The 16,515-nt window shown below is 43.7% G+C and overlaps 1 protein-coding gene across 1 annotated transcript; it reads left to right on the forward strand.

Annotated features, from left to right (window-relative positions):
* Positions 1-1,269: 1,269 nt before the first annotated feature.
* LOC145389658 (zinc finger BED domain-containing protein 5-like) lies at positions 1,270-10,582 on the forward strand. Its single transcript, XM_080264882.1, has 2 exons — positions 1,270-2,589; positions 10,538-10,582. Exons 1-2 carry the CDS (start codon positions 1,270-1,272, stop codon positions 10,580-10,582), a joined length of 1,365 nt encoding a protein of 454 aa, XP_080121008.1.
* Positions 10,583-16,515: the final 5,933 nt, after the last annotated feature.

Genomic DNA, 16,515 nt, shown 5'->3' on the forward strand with positions numbered 1-16,515 from the left:
GTGTTACGATGTCTCCCAAGTCGGGGTTGAAAATTAAGCCGTTATCTCGTTGAAATGGCAGGATTCTTAGCATCTTTTCCTGTGCCATTTATTTTGCATATTACACCTTCCTGTCCTCTTGGATGCTACTTGTGTTTTTTAATACAGTCGTAGTTTGTATTTACACCATATTAGAGGATATTAAGGTGCAGCAGGAAAAATATATCGCCGAGGAAGGGATATTACGAATCCTTCAAGAGGTGTCCGAGATAACGGTTGAATTTCGAGTTGGTGATTTTTTTTTTTTTTTTTTTATTGTGACTCTACACTGAGTGACAATCCAAATAGTTTCCTGTAAACCAGGAAACCATTTACTACGCTGGGTGGTAACCATATAACCAAATTATTGCGCCTGGTGGTTTAGTGCAGAGGTTCTCAAAGTGGGGGTCCCGACCCCCAGAGGGGTCGCGACATAAATTTGAGGGGTCGCGAGATCCTGCAACCCCTCCTCCTTCCTCCTCCTCCTCCTCCTCTTCCTCCCACTACCCATCCTAACGCTTCTAGTACTTGTCAGCTGTGGTCGACCTGTCCGATGCTCGGTAATGCATCATAAAGCAACGTTATGTATGCATGCTTTCTTTGCTGTATAAAGTACTCCACACTAATAATCTTGTAATATTGATAATAGTTACTACTTTGTAATGTGTTTCCTCACTTCAGAACGATTTATTTTAGAGTTATTCGTGTTGTTACACGTGGCATATGCACTCAGTAACGGCGTGTATTTTGTGAGAAGGCCATCAGTATCGGTTCGTAAGGCTTGAGCAGCTCTATTCTCGTGACATCGTTGCTATTTAACCTGCGCCATGGAACGGTGGCTAATTCGCAAGGCTACAAGCAAGGACACATCAACAGACATTCACTGAAGCATCCGATGATGTTAGTTCCGAGCAACCAAGCACGTCAAGTGGGAATAAAGGCCATGACGGACATAACGCAAAAACATACCTGTGTGATCGACAATCCAAGCGCCGAAAATATCAGGAAGAATTCATACAATATGGATTTACTTGCTGTACAGTTAATGATATTCATCATCCTCAGTGTGTTCTGTGTTTTGAAGTTCTTGCACACGAAAGCCTGAAACCAGCGAAAATGAAAAGACACTTGCAAACCAAACATCCAGATCATGCTAAAAAGACAATAGACTTTTTCCAACGAAAGTAAAAAGAGCTACAGGGACAAAAACAGGTGATAACACAGAAAACTACAACTCCTGCCGAAGCTCAAATGGCATCATATGCGGTTGCATACCTAATTGCACAGAAGAAAAAGGCACACACAATTGGTGAAGACCTCATAAAACCTGCTGCAGTGGCAATGTGTCGAGCTATGCACGGAGAAAAAGTGGCCCGTGACCTTGACACTATCCCTCTGTCAAACGACACCGTAAGGCGGCGTATTCATGACATTGCAGATGACATTCGGTGTCAACTGACTGAAAGAGTGAAGAATGTGAGGTATGCTTTGCAGGTTGATGAGTCGACTGACATTTCAAATTCTGCTCAGTTACTCGTATTCATAAGATACAGTTTTGATGGAAGACTTAATGAGGACATGTTGTTTTGCTCTACTTTGGAAGGAACTTGCACAGGGGATGCTATTTTCACAGAGTTAGACAGCAAGCTACGTGAGATGGGATTGCCTTGGGACCAGTGTGTCTGTGTATGCACAGACGGGGCTGGGGCAATGCTGGGTAAAAGGAAAGGATTAAGAGGAAAAATCTTGCACGTGGCTCCTAATGTTAATTTCACTCATTGTATTATTCATCGGGAAGCTCTTGCTAGTAAAGCTCTTGTTCCAGAGCTAAACAGTGTTCTTGAAACTGCAATTAAAATAGTGGATTTCGTAAAGTCACGGCCACTAAACGCCAGATTGTTTGCCACACTTTGTAAGGACATGGGTTCGGACCATGAGGCTTTATTGCTCCACACAGAGGCCAGATGGCTTTCCCGAGGCAAGGTTCTCACACGCCTGTATCAGGTGAGGGATGAAGTTCGCCTCTTTCTTCTTGAATGTGGGTCCACACTCAGTGTTCATTTGTGTGACTCCACATGGCTAGCAAAACTTGCATATCTTGCAAGCATTTATGAGAAACTGAATGAGCTGAACTTGTCAATACAAGGCCCAAACACAAACATTTTGACAATGTCCGACAAAGTAAATGCATTCAAAAGGAAGCTGGAACGATGGGCTGTGAGATCTGAAGAGGGAAATGTTGAAATGTTTCCCTTGCTGGAAGAATTCGTTGAAGAGAATGAACTGCACGCATGTTTGGATAACATGAGAGGAGCCATAGCCACTCACCTTCGAAGCCTCTTTGACCACTTCAAAAAGTACTTCACGGAAGAGACAACTCTACAACAACATGACTGGATACGACAACCGTTCACTGCTACCGGGAGTCACTTACCATCTGATGTGGAGGATGCACTGCTTGAACTCTCTAGTGATCGAACCTTACTGATGAAGTTTGAGTCGACAACACTGGTTAAGTTTTGGATATCAGTGACAGAAGAATATCCAGGATTATCCAAGACCGCAATGAATGTACTGACGCCTTTCGGATCGACCTACCTTTGTGAAGTTACATTTTCCGCACTAACGTACATAAAAAAAACAAGTACCGATCACAACTTCGTGTCGAGGATGATCTCCCTGTTGCAGTTTCCAGCATCGCCCCAAGGCTGGAGATGCTGTGCTCCAAGAAGCAAGCCCATTCTTCCCATTAATAATAGTAAGTTGTTCGGCCTTTAAAGTGTGTGTGTGTGTGTGTGTGTGTGTGTGTGTGTGTGTGTGAGAGAGAGAGAGAGAGAGAGAGAGAGAGAGAGAGAGATCCATACAAGCTTACATACGTACATGCATACATACATACGTACGTACGTACATACATACATACATAGACAGGCAAGCAGATACACGGAGACAGGGAAATGTGTTATAGTGATTGTCAGAAATGCTTTGTTGCTGGGGGAGTGGGTCGCGAATCTATCGACGTAATTTGTAGGGGTCGCAGCCAAAAAAGTTTGAGAACCCATGGTTTAGTGGACAATTAAGGCGCTCCAATCGGATTGGTTGGGGTTTATTGCTCACGTAATGCCACTCAGGGATGAATGAGGCTGGTCACTCTTATCTTAAATGTCAGCACCAACTTGCTTAGCCCCGGGCTCCTAGCTCCTCATGGGGCAACGTAGGATTGGATGATGATGCTGTGGATATTTTACATTATTTGAATTATTATTCCAGTATTTTTGTTTCTTTAGTTTTTCAGCTGCCTGATTAACCATATATATGAGTGTGTGTGTGTGTGTGTGTGTGTGTGTGTGTGTGTGGGTGTCACCTGGTGTGGGAAAGTCATCAGGCATTACTACCTGCCTTGCTTTTTATTTTCATATCTGTTGATTATTTATTTTGTTGTTTTTAAATCCTATTTCCATATATAGTAATGCTTTCAGTTCGGCTGCCTTATTTATATTTATTTTATTTCTTTACTGACGTATTTGTGGCCTTCGTACCATTTTAGTTTTCTTAGAAGAGACTTTTGAACTTAAGGAAATACATGTCTGAAGATGGCGCCTTCTTTGTCCTCTTCCCCCCCCCTCCTCCTCCTCCTTCTTCTTCTTCATCTTCCTCGCCTTCTTCCTCGTGAATGCTGAGTTGTAAGGATATATTTATAGATGATGCTAGTCACGAAGAAGTGCCATGAAAAGGCTGGAGAGGTTTAGTATTGTCTTTTGCCAGTGAGCTACGTGAAATAAACTGCAAAAAGACGAAAATGAGCCAAGTTAAGGTGAAAGGACTAGACCAAATTAACACTAAATGATGCTAGTCACGAAGAAGTGCAGTCTTGTCTTTTTGACCCAAGTTAAGGTGAAAAAACTATTGCAAATTAACACTAAATGATGCTAGTCACGAAGAAGTGCAGTGTAAACTGGAAAATCTCTCTCTCTCTCTCTCTCTCTCAGCAACGCGGGGCTTCACCACAGTGTTGCCAAACGCAGGGCTGCAAAAATCCCCACATATTTTCAACCATTATCCCATCTATCCCTTCCCCAAACTCCTCAGCCCACCAATAGACACTCAAAATAGACCAAATAGATAAACAGACACAAGCGGGTAGATAGAAAAGGTGATAAAGAGTGAGAAAAGGGAAAATAGTAAAGAGGCAGTAGGCGGAGCAATATGGCTGCCGCGGCTGTGTTTACACTGGCTCAGCCAATCAGCGTCCGCCTCCCTCTGCCCTTAGCACCAGCCGCCCTCTGATTGGCTGGCCAGGGGTGAGGCAAGGGAGGAGGCAGGGAGGGATGAGGGAGGGAGGGGAGAACAACAACAACAACAATAATAATAATAATAATAATGTAATAATCATTATAATTTGTGGTAGGTGGGGACGCTCACCATCCACTCACTCGATATAGTGCTGCTCTCGGGTGTCTGCCCTTTCTTCTCCTCCATCCTTCTTTCCTTCCATCCTCTTCTTACTTTCCTTCATTCTTTCCTTGTCCTTCTGCCTACGGGTGACTGTACACTCCCTCTTCTGTCTTTCCTTCATTCTTTCCTCTTCCTTCTGCCTGTGGGTGACTCTACACTGAGTGACAAGCCAAATGGTTTCCTGTACATCAGGAAACCATTTACTACGCTGGGTGGTAACCATGTGACCAAGTTTTGGCACCTGGTGGTTTAGTGGGTAATTACGGCGTTCCAATCGGATTGAACCGATGAAGGTTTATATCCAAGGGATGATTGGGGTTGATTGCTCACGTAATGCCACTCAGGGATGAGTTAGGCTGGTTACTCTTATTTTAAATGTCACGACCAAGTTGCCTAGCCCCGGGATCCTACGCTCCTCATGGGGCAACGTAGGTTTGGATGATGGATGGATGGAAAAATAATAATAATAATAATTATCTATCTATCTATCTATAGCCCGACGCCCTAATCCCGCAAAGGGTGGCCGCAGACAAAACGCCTCCAAGTCGCTCTGTCACCCACCATTTGACTACCCTCCCCCCAACTCACCCCCCCCTCATATACCTCTCAACTCCATCCCTTCACCTCATCCTCGGTCTACCCCTCCCTCTTCCTCCCTCCACCTCACCTCTTAGTCAGTCTTTCATTCTCCATTCTCTCCACATGTCCAAACCACCTCAGTGTATTTCTCCTAATCTTCTCAACCACATCCACATCTACCCCACAACGTTCCTTCACTTCTTCATTCGTCAACCTGTCCCTCCACGTCACTCCACATGCTCCTCTCAAGTAACTCATTTCCACTGCTCTCACTCTTGACTTGTTCCCCTCTTGCAAGGTCCACGCCTCGCTTCCATGCGTCAGGGTAGGAATCACAATACTATCATGCAGTGACTTCTTAACTTCCATACCCACCTCCCTATTTCTCATCACTGCTTTCAGTGTACCAACAACCTTCCTTCCCTGCTGTACCCTTTCACGCACTTCATCCCCCAAAGTTCCATCCTTACTCATCACACTACCCAAGTACTTGAATTCACTCACATTCTCCATATCCTTACCATCCAACCTCACTGCACACTCTGTGACTTCATTCCTCTCAAACACCATAACTTTACTTTTGTTTATGTTAACTTTCAGATTCCTCTTCCTACACACTGTCCCAAATTCATTCACCAAACCTTGCAACTCCCATTCATTTTCACTCAACAGTACTGTATCATCAGCAAACAGCAACACCGGAAGCTTCCAAATCTCACCGTCATTCATTAGAGCCATCCCCACATCCACTGCCCTACCTTGCACCTCCTTTACAACCCCATCCATGTATATATTAAACAGCCATGGAGACATCACACAACCCTGTTTCAGTCCCACATTGAGATCAAAGAACTCACTCAGCTCACCATCCACTCGCACCGTAACCCTAGCTCCCTCATACATACTCTTCACAGCACTCAACAATTTCCCCTCCACTCCATATATTCTTAATACCTTCCACATACCTTGCCTATCTATTCTGTCATAAGCTTTCTCCAAGTCCATGAAGGCAGCATACACTTTCCTTCCCTTCTCTAGATACTTCTCCACTAAACATTTTAGAACAAATATCTGATCTACACACTCTTTTCCCTTCCTAAATCCCCCTTGTTCTTCTCCAACTAGCTCCTCTGTCATATGCCTAACCCTATCAATGAGTATTCTACCATATATTTTACCAGTCACACTAAGAAGGCAAATACCCCTATGGTTACCACATACTTCTCTCTCCCCTTTTCCTTTGTATAAAGGAACAATAATTATACCTGATTTCCAGTCCTCTGGAACCCTTTCCTCTTCCCAAGCCAATCTACACAACTTCCATATCCACTCCACAACAATCTCACCTCCATACCTAAGCATTTCACCACACACTCCATCAATTCCTGGGGCCTTTCGCAACTTAATATTCTTCATTGCTTCCACTACTTCCGCCCTACTGATCTCTTCCTCCCTCCTCTCATCTCTCCTTCTCCCAGCCATTCCCCAACCACTTATACTCGCACTGCTCTCACTCTCTACATTCAACAAATCCTCAAAGTGCTCCTTCCATCTCCTCAGTTTCTCTCTCTTCTCCACCAACAATCTATTATTCCTATCTTTCACTCCCCTACTATTTCCCCTTTCACACTGCCTTGCTTTCTTTACCTCCTTCCAAAACAATTTCTTACTCTCCCTCCATTTCACACTCAGATTCCTCCCAAACTCTTCATCCACTTTCTTCTTACTCTCCTTCACCAGTCTCTTAACCTCCCTTCTCCTGCTCACATATACCTTTCTCTTCTCTCTCTCATCTTCTCCCCTACCTCTACTCGCAAACCATTCACTATATGCCTTCTTCTTTTGTTCCACAGCTCGTTTCACCTCATCATTCCACCATGCTGTCCCTTGCACACCCTTGCATCTCCTCCTCACTCCACAAACCGCCTCACACGCTGCGCCTATCTCTTCCGTGAATATCTTACATACGTCTTCCACCCCTTCCATCTGCTCTAGCTCATACCTTCCCAATCTTTCTTCCACTATGCTCTTATACTCTGTCATTTTCTCACTATCTTGCAATTTCTCCACTCTTCTCACAGGAGCTGCTTCCTCCTGTCTTCCCCTTCGTCTCCTCAACCATTTTCTTTGCAGCTTTACCTTGGCCATCACTAAGTGATGGTCCGAGACTCCATTCCCCCACCCTCTCCACACCCTTGCATCCAACACTTGTCTTCTCATTCGCTCATCCACACACACACGTAGTCTATCATTGCCTTTCGTTCAACAAGTTCACCATCCATCCTCCTCATTACTCTCCATGTATACCGGTGGATCATCTTATGACGAAAGTAGGTGTTGGCTATTGCCAACCCCTTACCAGCACAGATGTCCACCAAAGCACTACCATTCCCATCTACTTCAGCTGGCACACCCCACTGACCAACCACTCCATCTACTCGTACATTCCCAACTTTGCCATTCATGTCTCCAATCAAAAACACTCTCTCGTTCCTCTCAAACTTGTCCATACATGCTTCTACTCTCGCCCAAAACTCATCTTTCACTCTTGCCACTCGATCCTCTGTTGGAGCATACACACATACAATCGCCCACGCTTGTATACCTACTTTCATCCTCACCCATACAATCCTTGCACCCACTGTTCCATACTCTCTTATATTCTCCTTCCACTTCTTGCTTATCATCAGACATACTCCCTCTCTTGCCCTCTCATTCTCACTGACTCCCGCACATATACCTACACCATATTCCCATTCTCTCACCCTTTCACCATTTCATTTAGTTTCAGTCAATCCACATATATCCACTTTTGCATCCTCAAGCACCTGAACAATCTCTCTCTCTTTCACTTCATCATTAACTCCTCTCACATTCCACGTTCCCACCCTAAGAATGTCCTTTGTCCGTTTCTTAGTCGTCAACGTATGGTCCGTCCGGGTCCGAGGCGCTTTGTTCGCTTTTTTAGTTAGTTCTTTTTTACGGGGTGGGGCACTAACCCACCACCAACCCTTTTAGTCGCCTCGTACGACAAGCAGGGATACTGGGGGAGTATTGTTGAAAACCCTCCTACCCCCAGGGGGTAAATAATAATAATAAAAATAGTAATAATGTTTATATCCATAAACAGTGGTTATTCATATAACAATATAAATCATGTATACAATAACAGTACAAAGTGTAGACGTGAAGATTGTACCCTGTAGATATAAGTGTTAGGGAGCATGATAGAAAAGTCTATAATTGTACAGTTCTCAATATATTACATGTCATTACATTTTCTATTTTAAACTGTTGTTTGTGAATAATTACATCATATTTTTGCCTCATATTTACTAGTTTATTATTGATTAGTGATATACAGTACAGTAAGATTACTGAGGGGCGTTTGGTAAGTGACTGGTAAGTCTAACTGTGAAAATGTATAAACTATGTGATTCCTTGACATTTTCTGGCAGGTGGTTGCATATCTTTGGCCCTGTTACTGCTAAGGATCTTGCACCTTAGTCCGTATTAACCATAGCAACGAACAGATTATTTTATTTTATTTTTTTTTTGTAATTCTTTGTGTCATATTGTGCACCGATGGCAAAGACAGGAGACAGTCAGGGTAGAGATTAGCTGGATATTTGACGACTGACAGCTGTGTCCAACTTTATCTTGTTTTGGGTGTTTAGCCATGTCAGGTCCTTTAACACTGCAGTGACATGGTACAGTACATGGTACAGTACAGTACATGGTACAGTACATGGTCACACTTCCTGGCTTTTCCATCGACAACTTTAGCAGCAAAATTGTGTAGTTTCTGCACACGTGAAAGTTGGTATTTCCTGCAGTGCCACATATTACACTGCCGTAGTATACTTAGTGCCAGTGCCTGCAGTGCCACATATTACACTGCCGTAGTATACTTAGTGCCAGTGCCTGCAGTGCCACATATTACACTGCCGTAGTATACTTAGTGCCAGTGCCTGCAGTGCCACATATTACACTGCCGTAGTATACTTAGTGCCAGTGCCTGCAGTGCCACATATTACACTGCCGTAGTTTAGGATACTTAGTGCCAGTGCCTGCAGTGCCACGTATTACACTGCCGTAGTATACTTAGTGCCAGTGCCTGCAGTGCCACGTATTACACTGCCGTAGTATACTTAGGGCCAGTGCCTGCAGTGCCACATATTACACTGCCGTAGTATACTTAGGGCCAGTGCCTGCAGTGCCACATATTATACTGCCGTAGTATACTTAGTGCCAGTGCCTGCAGTGCCACGTATTACACTGCCGTAGTATACTTAGTGCCAGTGCCTGCAGTGCCACATATTATACTGCCGTAGTATACTTAGTGCCAGTGCCTGCAGTGCCACGTATTACACTGCCGTAGTATACTTAGTGCCAGTGCCTGCAGTGCCACATACTTAGGGCCAGTGCCTGCACTATGATGTGTCGAGTGTCTTTGTCAAAGCCATCTTTTATCCTGTTAATATATATTAATATGACCAGTACTCTTTTGCTAAGTTCATTTACATGCTTATCAAAGGTCATGTAGCAATCCATATATATACCTAAGTTTTGTACATAAGCGCTGGGTCTACTGTGTCTCCAAATCCAACAGTAGTGTTAGGTGGTATTAGTGAGATCATTGGCCTGCACCTAAAAAGATACATTGCGTTTTAATGGTATTCAGAAGAAGACCGTTTTAAGAAAATATTCCCTGGCCATACTCAAGGTTTCCCCTGGTTTGTTCAATATATCCTGAAGAGAATCTAGTTTGCCACTGTGAAGAAACTGAGTGTCATCAGCATATTGCACTAAAACACAGTCGTTAAGATTTTCTGAGAGATCGTTCACATATATGCTAAATATAATAGGGCCAAGAATTGAGCCTTGGGGTACCCCATAAGTGACATTTGATTTGGAGGATTTGATGTTTTGGATGCGAACAGACTGTGTGTTATTAAGGCAGCTGTCAAACCAGAAGTTATCAACATTGACTTTACTGAGTTTATTGAGAAGAATGGAATGGCTAACACTGTCGAAAGCTTTTGATAGATTACAGAGGGTTAAAAGTGATATGTGTTTATTATCCATATTATGGTAGATATTATCAGTGATAATTATGAGTGCTGTATTGTGGATAGCTTAGCAAGGAAACTGTGTTGGGTTTGTGAGAGACGTTTGTTTGACTCAAGAAATGTTATTACTTAAGATGAGACGATTTTTTCGATAACAATAGAAAAAACAGGTAGCAGTGAGATTGGTCGGTAATTGCTCACGACCTGAGTGCCCATTTTTATATAATGGCGTGACTATAGGATTCTTCCAGACATTAGGGAATACGCCCGTAACAATTGAAGAATTTATTACGTGGGTTAAATAATATGCGAGTATGATGAGGGAATCTTAATAAAACGAAGTGAAATACTATGAGCCATAAGATTAGTATTTTGTAAATATTTAATTGTTAACATTACAGTGTTAACATCAACAGTGTCTGGTGGGCATTGTGTCATGCTGCCTGTGCCAGTACCAGTGACAGGTCTGGCAGATGCAGGATTTATGATGGTACTGGCTGCAAAGACACCTGGGGATTTTCAAAAGTTCGTTTACCTACGTTTGTGAAAAACTTATTAAATTCTTCAGCTTTACTTTGTGGATCATCAAAAAAGCTATTGTTGGAGTTGTTATTGTTGGGTATTATGTCTTGGAGTATTTTCCATGTTGCAGAAGTATTACCTCTGGAGTTTGAGAGTTCATTGTGATAATATTGGTGTTTAGCTGGGTTATTAAGTGATCTGGCTCTTGTCTTTAAATCCCTGTAACTTTCCTGTACTGACATGTTGAACCTGTTTAGTTTTATTATTATTATTATTTGTGTGTGTGTGTGTGTGTGTGTGTGTGTGTGTGTGTGTGTGATGCCGTGTTTGTATTATTTCTTGAATGTCATCAGTAATCCAAGGGGCAGGACATGTCATGGGTAATGCAAGGGGCAGCAGGGCGTGGTATTTTTCTGGTAACAAGGGCGACACATTTGTACAAACTTGTGGTCAGCACTGAGGGTAACATCAACCTGTTCATGTACACACAGCAAAAAAACTATCGTTACAGGGGGGTCCGATGTGTTTCATACTGAACAACCTGGCTGTCTCGCTAGGGTTGGTAAGCCTTACAGAGTTGCCAAATAGGACGAGGTAGAAATATGCATGGGAGAAGCAATGGATATAGCTTATAATAAATATGCAACAAACACACGCAGGGATACCAATGGAGGAGGCTGTTATCAAAAACCTTCATTCGTGTGTCATTTTATATCGCGCAGAAGGTGTAACGATAGTTTTTTGGTTGTGTGTACATTGTCAGTGGCCAGAATAGTACTGATTGGTTTCATTTAGTAGGTGGCAACACAGTACATCATTGCTATAGGTTTTCAGGTCAGGGAAGGTTTGGCCATGTGGAGAGGATGGAGAGTGTGAGACTGACGAGGAGAGTGTATGTGAATCAGGTGGAGGGGGGGAGAGGGAGGGGACGGCCGAGGATGAGATGGAGGGATGAAGTATATGAGGGAGGGGGGTGTCAGCTGGGAGCAGGGCAGTAAAATGGCGGGGATACAGGGCGACATGGAGGCGATTTGTTTGTGGCCACCCCTTACGGAATTAAGGCGGCAGGCAATATATAGATAGGAAGGTTATAATAATAGGTGGACGTTTAGGTTTACTTATATTTGCAGTTACAGTTATAAGGTGGTGCCTCACCTATGATACGCGGCACAACATCGCTATGAGTTACTTTCTCAGGAATGTTAGTTGTAATTATATCAAGAAGAGTTGCAGAGGTAGCAGTGCTTCGTGTAGGCTTATTAGCTACTTGTGTCAGTTTAGTATTGCAGAGAGAGAGAGAGAGAGAAGAGGGGACGGACCGAAGGAGAGAGGAGAAAGATGCAGAAGTGGGAGGAAGGGAGAGGATGATAAAAATGTACATGCGTGGGAAGAAAGACGAGAGGAAAGAAAAATAGAGTGGAAAGGGGGAAGCAGGGAAAGAACAACAGAGAAAATGGGGGAAGGAACAGTAACAAGGAGAGAGAGACAGAGAGAGAGAAAAGAGGATTGGATTGAAGTAGCTTAGTAGACGGAGGGGCGCCGCGGAGCTGAATGACCAACATCTACCCCTTCGCGCATCATGGGGTAACTGAAAAGGGTTGCCGTGGTGACGTGGTCCGTGGATGTGGGCAGTGGTATTGTTGTGTTGTGGGTCGAGGGAGACAGCAAGGCGCCATCTTGGGGGCGGAGCTTACAAGATAGAAAACTGTAAACATGGAGGGCAAACTTATGTAACTTATCCAACATTTATAACATTCATTTGACTTTTTTTCGCCTTCTTTTCTCTGTGTTGCGTTGCCTCTGTGTCAAAGGCTCCTTATATGTCTTATTGGCGATACTGTTGTACAGGGTAGTGGGGGTGTCATAGCCCAAGTGAGACTAACTAGAAGAGTATATGTGAGTATGGTGGAGACCAAGGATGACATTGGGGAAATAAAATCTGAATAAAAATTTACAGAGAGAGAGAGAGAAAGAGAGAGAGAGGGAGGGAGGGAGAGAAGGGAAATTAAGGAGGCAAAACAAGGGAGGTAGGGATGGACGGAGAAAAAACGTAATTAGCTACAGAGAATGGTAGTTAAGGAAGCAGGTAGTGACGTAGAAGGGAAGACAGGCAGGGAAAAAGGCAGGTACGTAAGCAGGTACAGAGTGAGAGGCAGGAAGGCAGGCAGTAGGTGAGCAGGTAGGGAAGAAAGGCAGACTGATTGGTAGGTAGATAGGCAGGTAGGTAGGATGAAAGACAGACAGACAGATAGATAGAGAGATAGAGAGACATATTGACCACAAAAATACAGTACATCCACAGAATAGTGAGGTAACCAGCAGGCAAGGAAGCAGGCAGACAGCAAGCAGGTAGGGAAAAAGGCAGACAGACAGACAAAAACAGAAAGGTACACACACACACACACACACACACACACACACACACACACACACACACACACACACACACACACACACACACACAGGTAAGCTAACAGACAGACACAGACAGGAAAACAGACAGACAAAACAGAAAGGTAGACACACACACACACACACACACACACACACACACACAAAGCCGGAGTGGAGTGGGTGTTACAATGTGTTTTCACCTGGAGTTTTGTTGTAATAATTAACACAGCACACACTACCTGTATTTACTAGCTCCCGGGGCGTGAGAGAGAGAGAGAGAGAGAGAGAGAGAGAGAGAGAGATTAATGAAACAGTATATATATATTTTCTTACTAACGTCTCCTCAACACCATATCACAACACCATATGTGGATTACTGTGGTGAATGTCCTTATCATCACTATAAGGAGGTGGTGTGATGAGGCCAGGGAAGGACGGGGTGTAGTGCTCTCTGAATGTACCTCCTTGTTGTGATGATGATGATGGTGATGATGATGATGGTGATGATGATGATGATGATGGTGATGATGATGATGGTGATGGTGATGATGATGATGGTGATGATGATGGTGATGATGATGATGATGATGATGATGATGATGGTGATGATGGTGATGATGATGATGGTGATGATGGTGATGATGATGGTGATGATGGTGATGATGATGATGATAGTGATGATGATGATGATGATGGTGATGGTGGTGATGATGGTGATGGTAATGATGGTGATGATGATGATGGTGGTGATGATGGTGATGGTGATGGTGGCGATGATGGTGATGGTGATGGTGGTGATGATGGTGGTGATGGTGATGATGGTGATGATGGTGGTGATGGTGATGATGGTGTGGGTTTATGTTCTTATTATCATGTGTTTTTTTCAGGTGTGTTTGGGAGTGTGTTTGGTGTTTGTGGGTTTGTGGTGAGTGTTTGTGTGTTTGTATTATGTGTTTGTCAATGGCAGGAGTTTGATGCATTGTTTGTACTCTCTCTCTCTCTCTCTCTCTCTCTCTCAATCACACACACACACACACACTGGTTCTGTGGACACCGCTCGCTGGTGCAGTGGTAACGTTCTCGCTTGCCAACTGGTAGACGGGAGTTCGCGCCTCGCTCAGGTTGCGAAAAGTTTCACTGACGAAGTGGGTGGTTACTGTCCTCCTCGAGCAAGGGGATGGGTGTGTGCTTGTGGGAAGGTCACAGCCTTGCCCTTAGATCGGACTATATGAGCTCTCAGCTCCCTTCCGGGAGGGTAAAAGCTGACTATCACGACCATCAAGTGATCCTGACCGACCCGGTGAATTACACACACACACACACACATTCTAGGGATGTCAATACACCTGTTTGGACCTCATTAGTGATGTGGTAGGTAAGAGGAGTCATAGCTCTCTCTCTCTCTCTCTCTCTTAACTAAGAACCAACGTAGATTAAAAGAAAGAAAAGTATAAAGGAGAGAGAGAGAGAGATGGTTTGCTGTGAGGTGTGAGAGGCTGTGGCAGAGGTCAGTAGGGCCGTTCCTGAATTATACTCAGGTGGGAAACCAAGGACCGTTCTGGGAGTAACAAGGGGACCGTTCCTGAAAAGTAAGAAAATAAGAAGGCAAGGAAGGAAGGAAGGACGGAAAAAGGGAAGGAAGGCTGGAAGGCTGGCGCTGACATGATGTAAGGGAGAAAAGGTGAAGGTGAGACAGGGATATATCAGGCGAGGCGGGACAGAAGAGCAGAAGAGGACAGCAAGGAGGGAAAGATGGAAGACAAACCAACTCTTTTTGTAGTGACCTGGGGCACGGTGGCTCAGTGGTAGAGCATCAAGCTCGTAATCGGGGGATTGCGAGTTCGAGCCTCGCCCAGGACTGCCGTACCGGGAGTGGTGGAGCGCTCCTGTAACCTAGCTGTGCTATATGATCCAGTACAGGGTCTAGCTCGGGGGAATTCCATTTCTCCCATTTTTTGTTGTGACCTCTTACCACAGGCAGGGCTACTGGCCAAGTATTCTTTCCCTCCCCTCACAGGGCAGTGGGAAGGCAGGAAGACAAACGGGAGAGTAGCAGCCTACGTAAGGAAAAAACAGAGAGCGGGCAGGAGCTGTGATTTATACAGATGATATTGGAGGGGAAGGAGTGATGGCAAGGGAACAGAGGCGAAACAGAGACAGACAGACAGACAGACAGAATATAGAAATCTGAAGGTGTGATTTTATAACAGAGAAGTGCAATGGGGAGCGAGAAGAAGTCTTTAAGAGTTGCAGGGAGTGAGAGAGGGAAAATAGGGAGTGAGGGATTGGGAGATGGATATTTGGGGAGTGAAGGAGCGAGAGTAATTATCTGGATGGGTGAGGGAGGAGTGGACGATGAGGGAGTGATTTAAAATCGAGAGACTGAGGCTTGAGTGCGTCATTGTTGGAACAGATCCAATATTTCACTCCAGCTAATGCCAGATGATTTTATTCAGCTGAGAGTGAATTATAGGAGCCTGAGAGAGTTATATGATGCTTTAGCAGGAATCTGAATGAAGAATATTATGTATTTGAACAGTATAAAATTATCTAAGAAACGAATTTTAAATAAGGCGCCAGTATCAGGTATTAGTATGACAAGGGATTTTGATATTCAAGTTTGATATTTTGTCCTTATTATATTTTCATAAATTTGCAATACAGCGTTTATTTATCTACTTCTTCTTGAACTATAGATATCAAAATTAATATTAGATTGGAGTGGATCCGAGTTTCGTTTGATATTTTATCCTGGGTTTTTCATAATCTTGCACTGTGGCGTGCACTTTTCTATATCTTTTTACATTATTAAAATTTTGGAGGAATTTGGCATACCCCATTGACTCTTTTGACGAGACCTTTAAAGGATTTTTTTTTTTTTTTTTTTTTTTAGTAGACTTGTTAGTTGTTACCGTAAGCGACGTAAACACAAGCTTGCACAGTGGCTGTCGTCTGCAGGATTGTTGTGACATTTTAAACTCAGTGTGCTGGGAAAGGTGCGCATTATCTTGATGAGCTTTAGCACAAAATAACAATGCTTGGCTTCACCAATACCAAGAGAAAGATGTTTGTTTTGGTGGATGGTGGCAGAGCTAATTCCGAGCTGTTAAGTAACTTTGAGTACCCCAGGGCTCAGTGTTGGGCCTTGTATTGTTTTTTATATACGTCAGCCACGTGACTTCATCTCTGAACTCACAAGAGTTTTGCAAATTATATAAAAATATATATAAAAGTTAACAGGAACAGTAGTGTGTGTATTGTGTGTGGTGTTACTGTCAACATGACACAGACATGGTGAACAGTATTGGCGAGTCTTGGGGCCTACGCCTTCACCCAGGTAAGTGTGGTACACTTAGGTTTGGCAGGAACTGGATTGTGCCTTAGCCTTTTGGCCAATATTTTATAGGTAATCATCCTGTCCCATTAACAACTGCCAGTAAAGACCTGGCCGTTCTGGTGGACAGAAATTTAAGGTTCC

Source organism: Coenobita brevimanus, unplaced genomic scaffold (genome assembly GCF_032717465.1).
Source record: "Coenobita brevimanus isolate Jiangsu-jjx unplaced genomic scaffold, ASM3271746v2 jjx.HiC_scaffold_1802, whole genome shotgun sequence".
In the NCBI taxonomy this organism is placed as follows: Eukaryota; Metazoa; Arthropoda; class Malacostraca; order Decapoda; family Coenobitidae; genus Coenobita; species Coenobita brevimanus.

What these genes read in the sequence shown, in the direction of transcription:
- LOC145389658 (XM_080264882.1), top strand. Translation starts at nt 1,270, where the DNA reads ATGGCATCATATGCGGTTGCATACCTAATTGCACAGAAGAAAAAGGCA. An exon ending in TATCCAAGACCGCAATGAAT is followed by an intron (nt 2,590 to 10,537) that starts GTACTGACGCCT and finishes TAACATCAACAG; the next exon opens with TGTCTGGTGGGCATTGTGTC.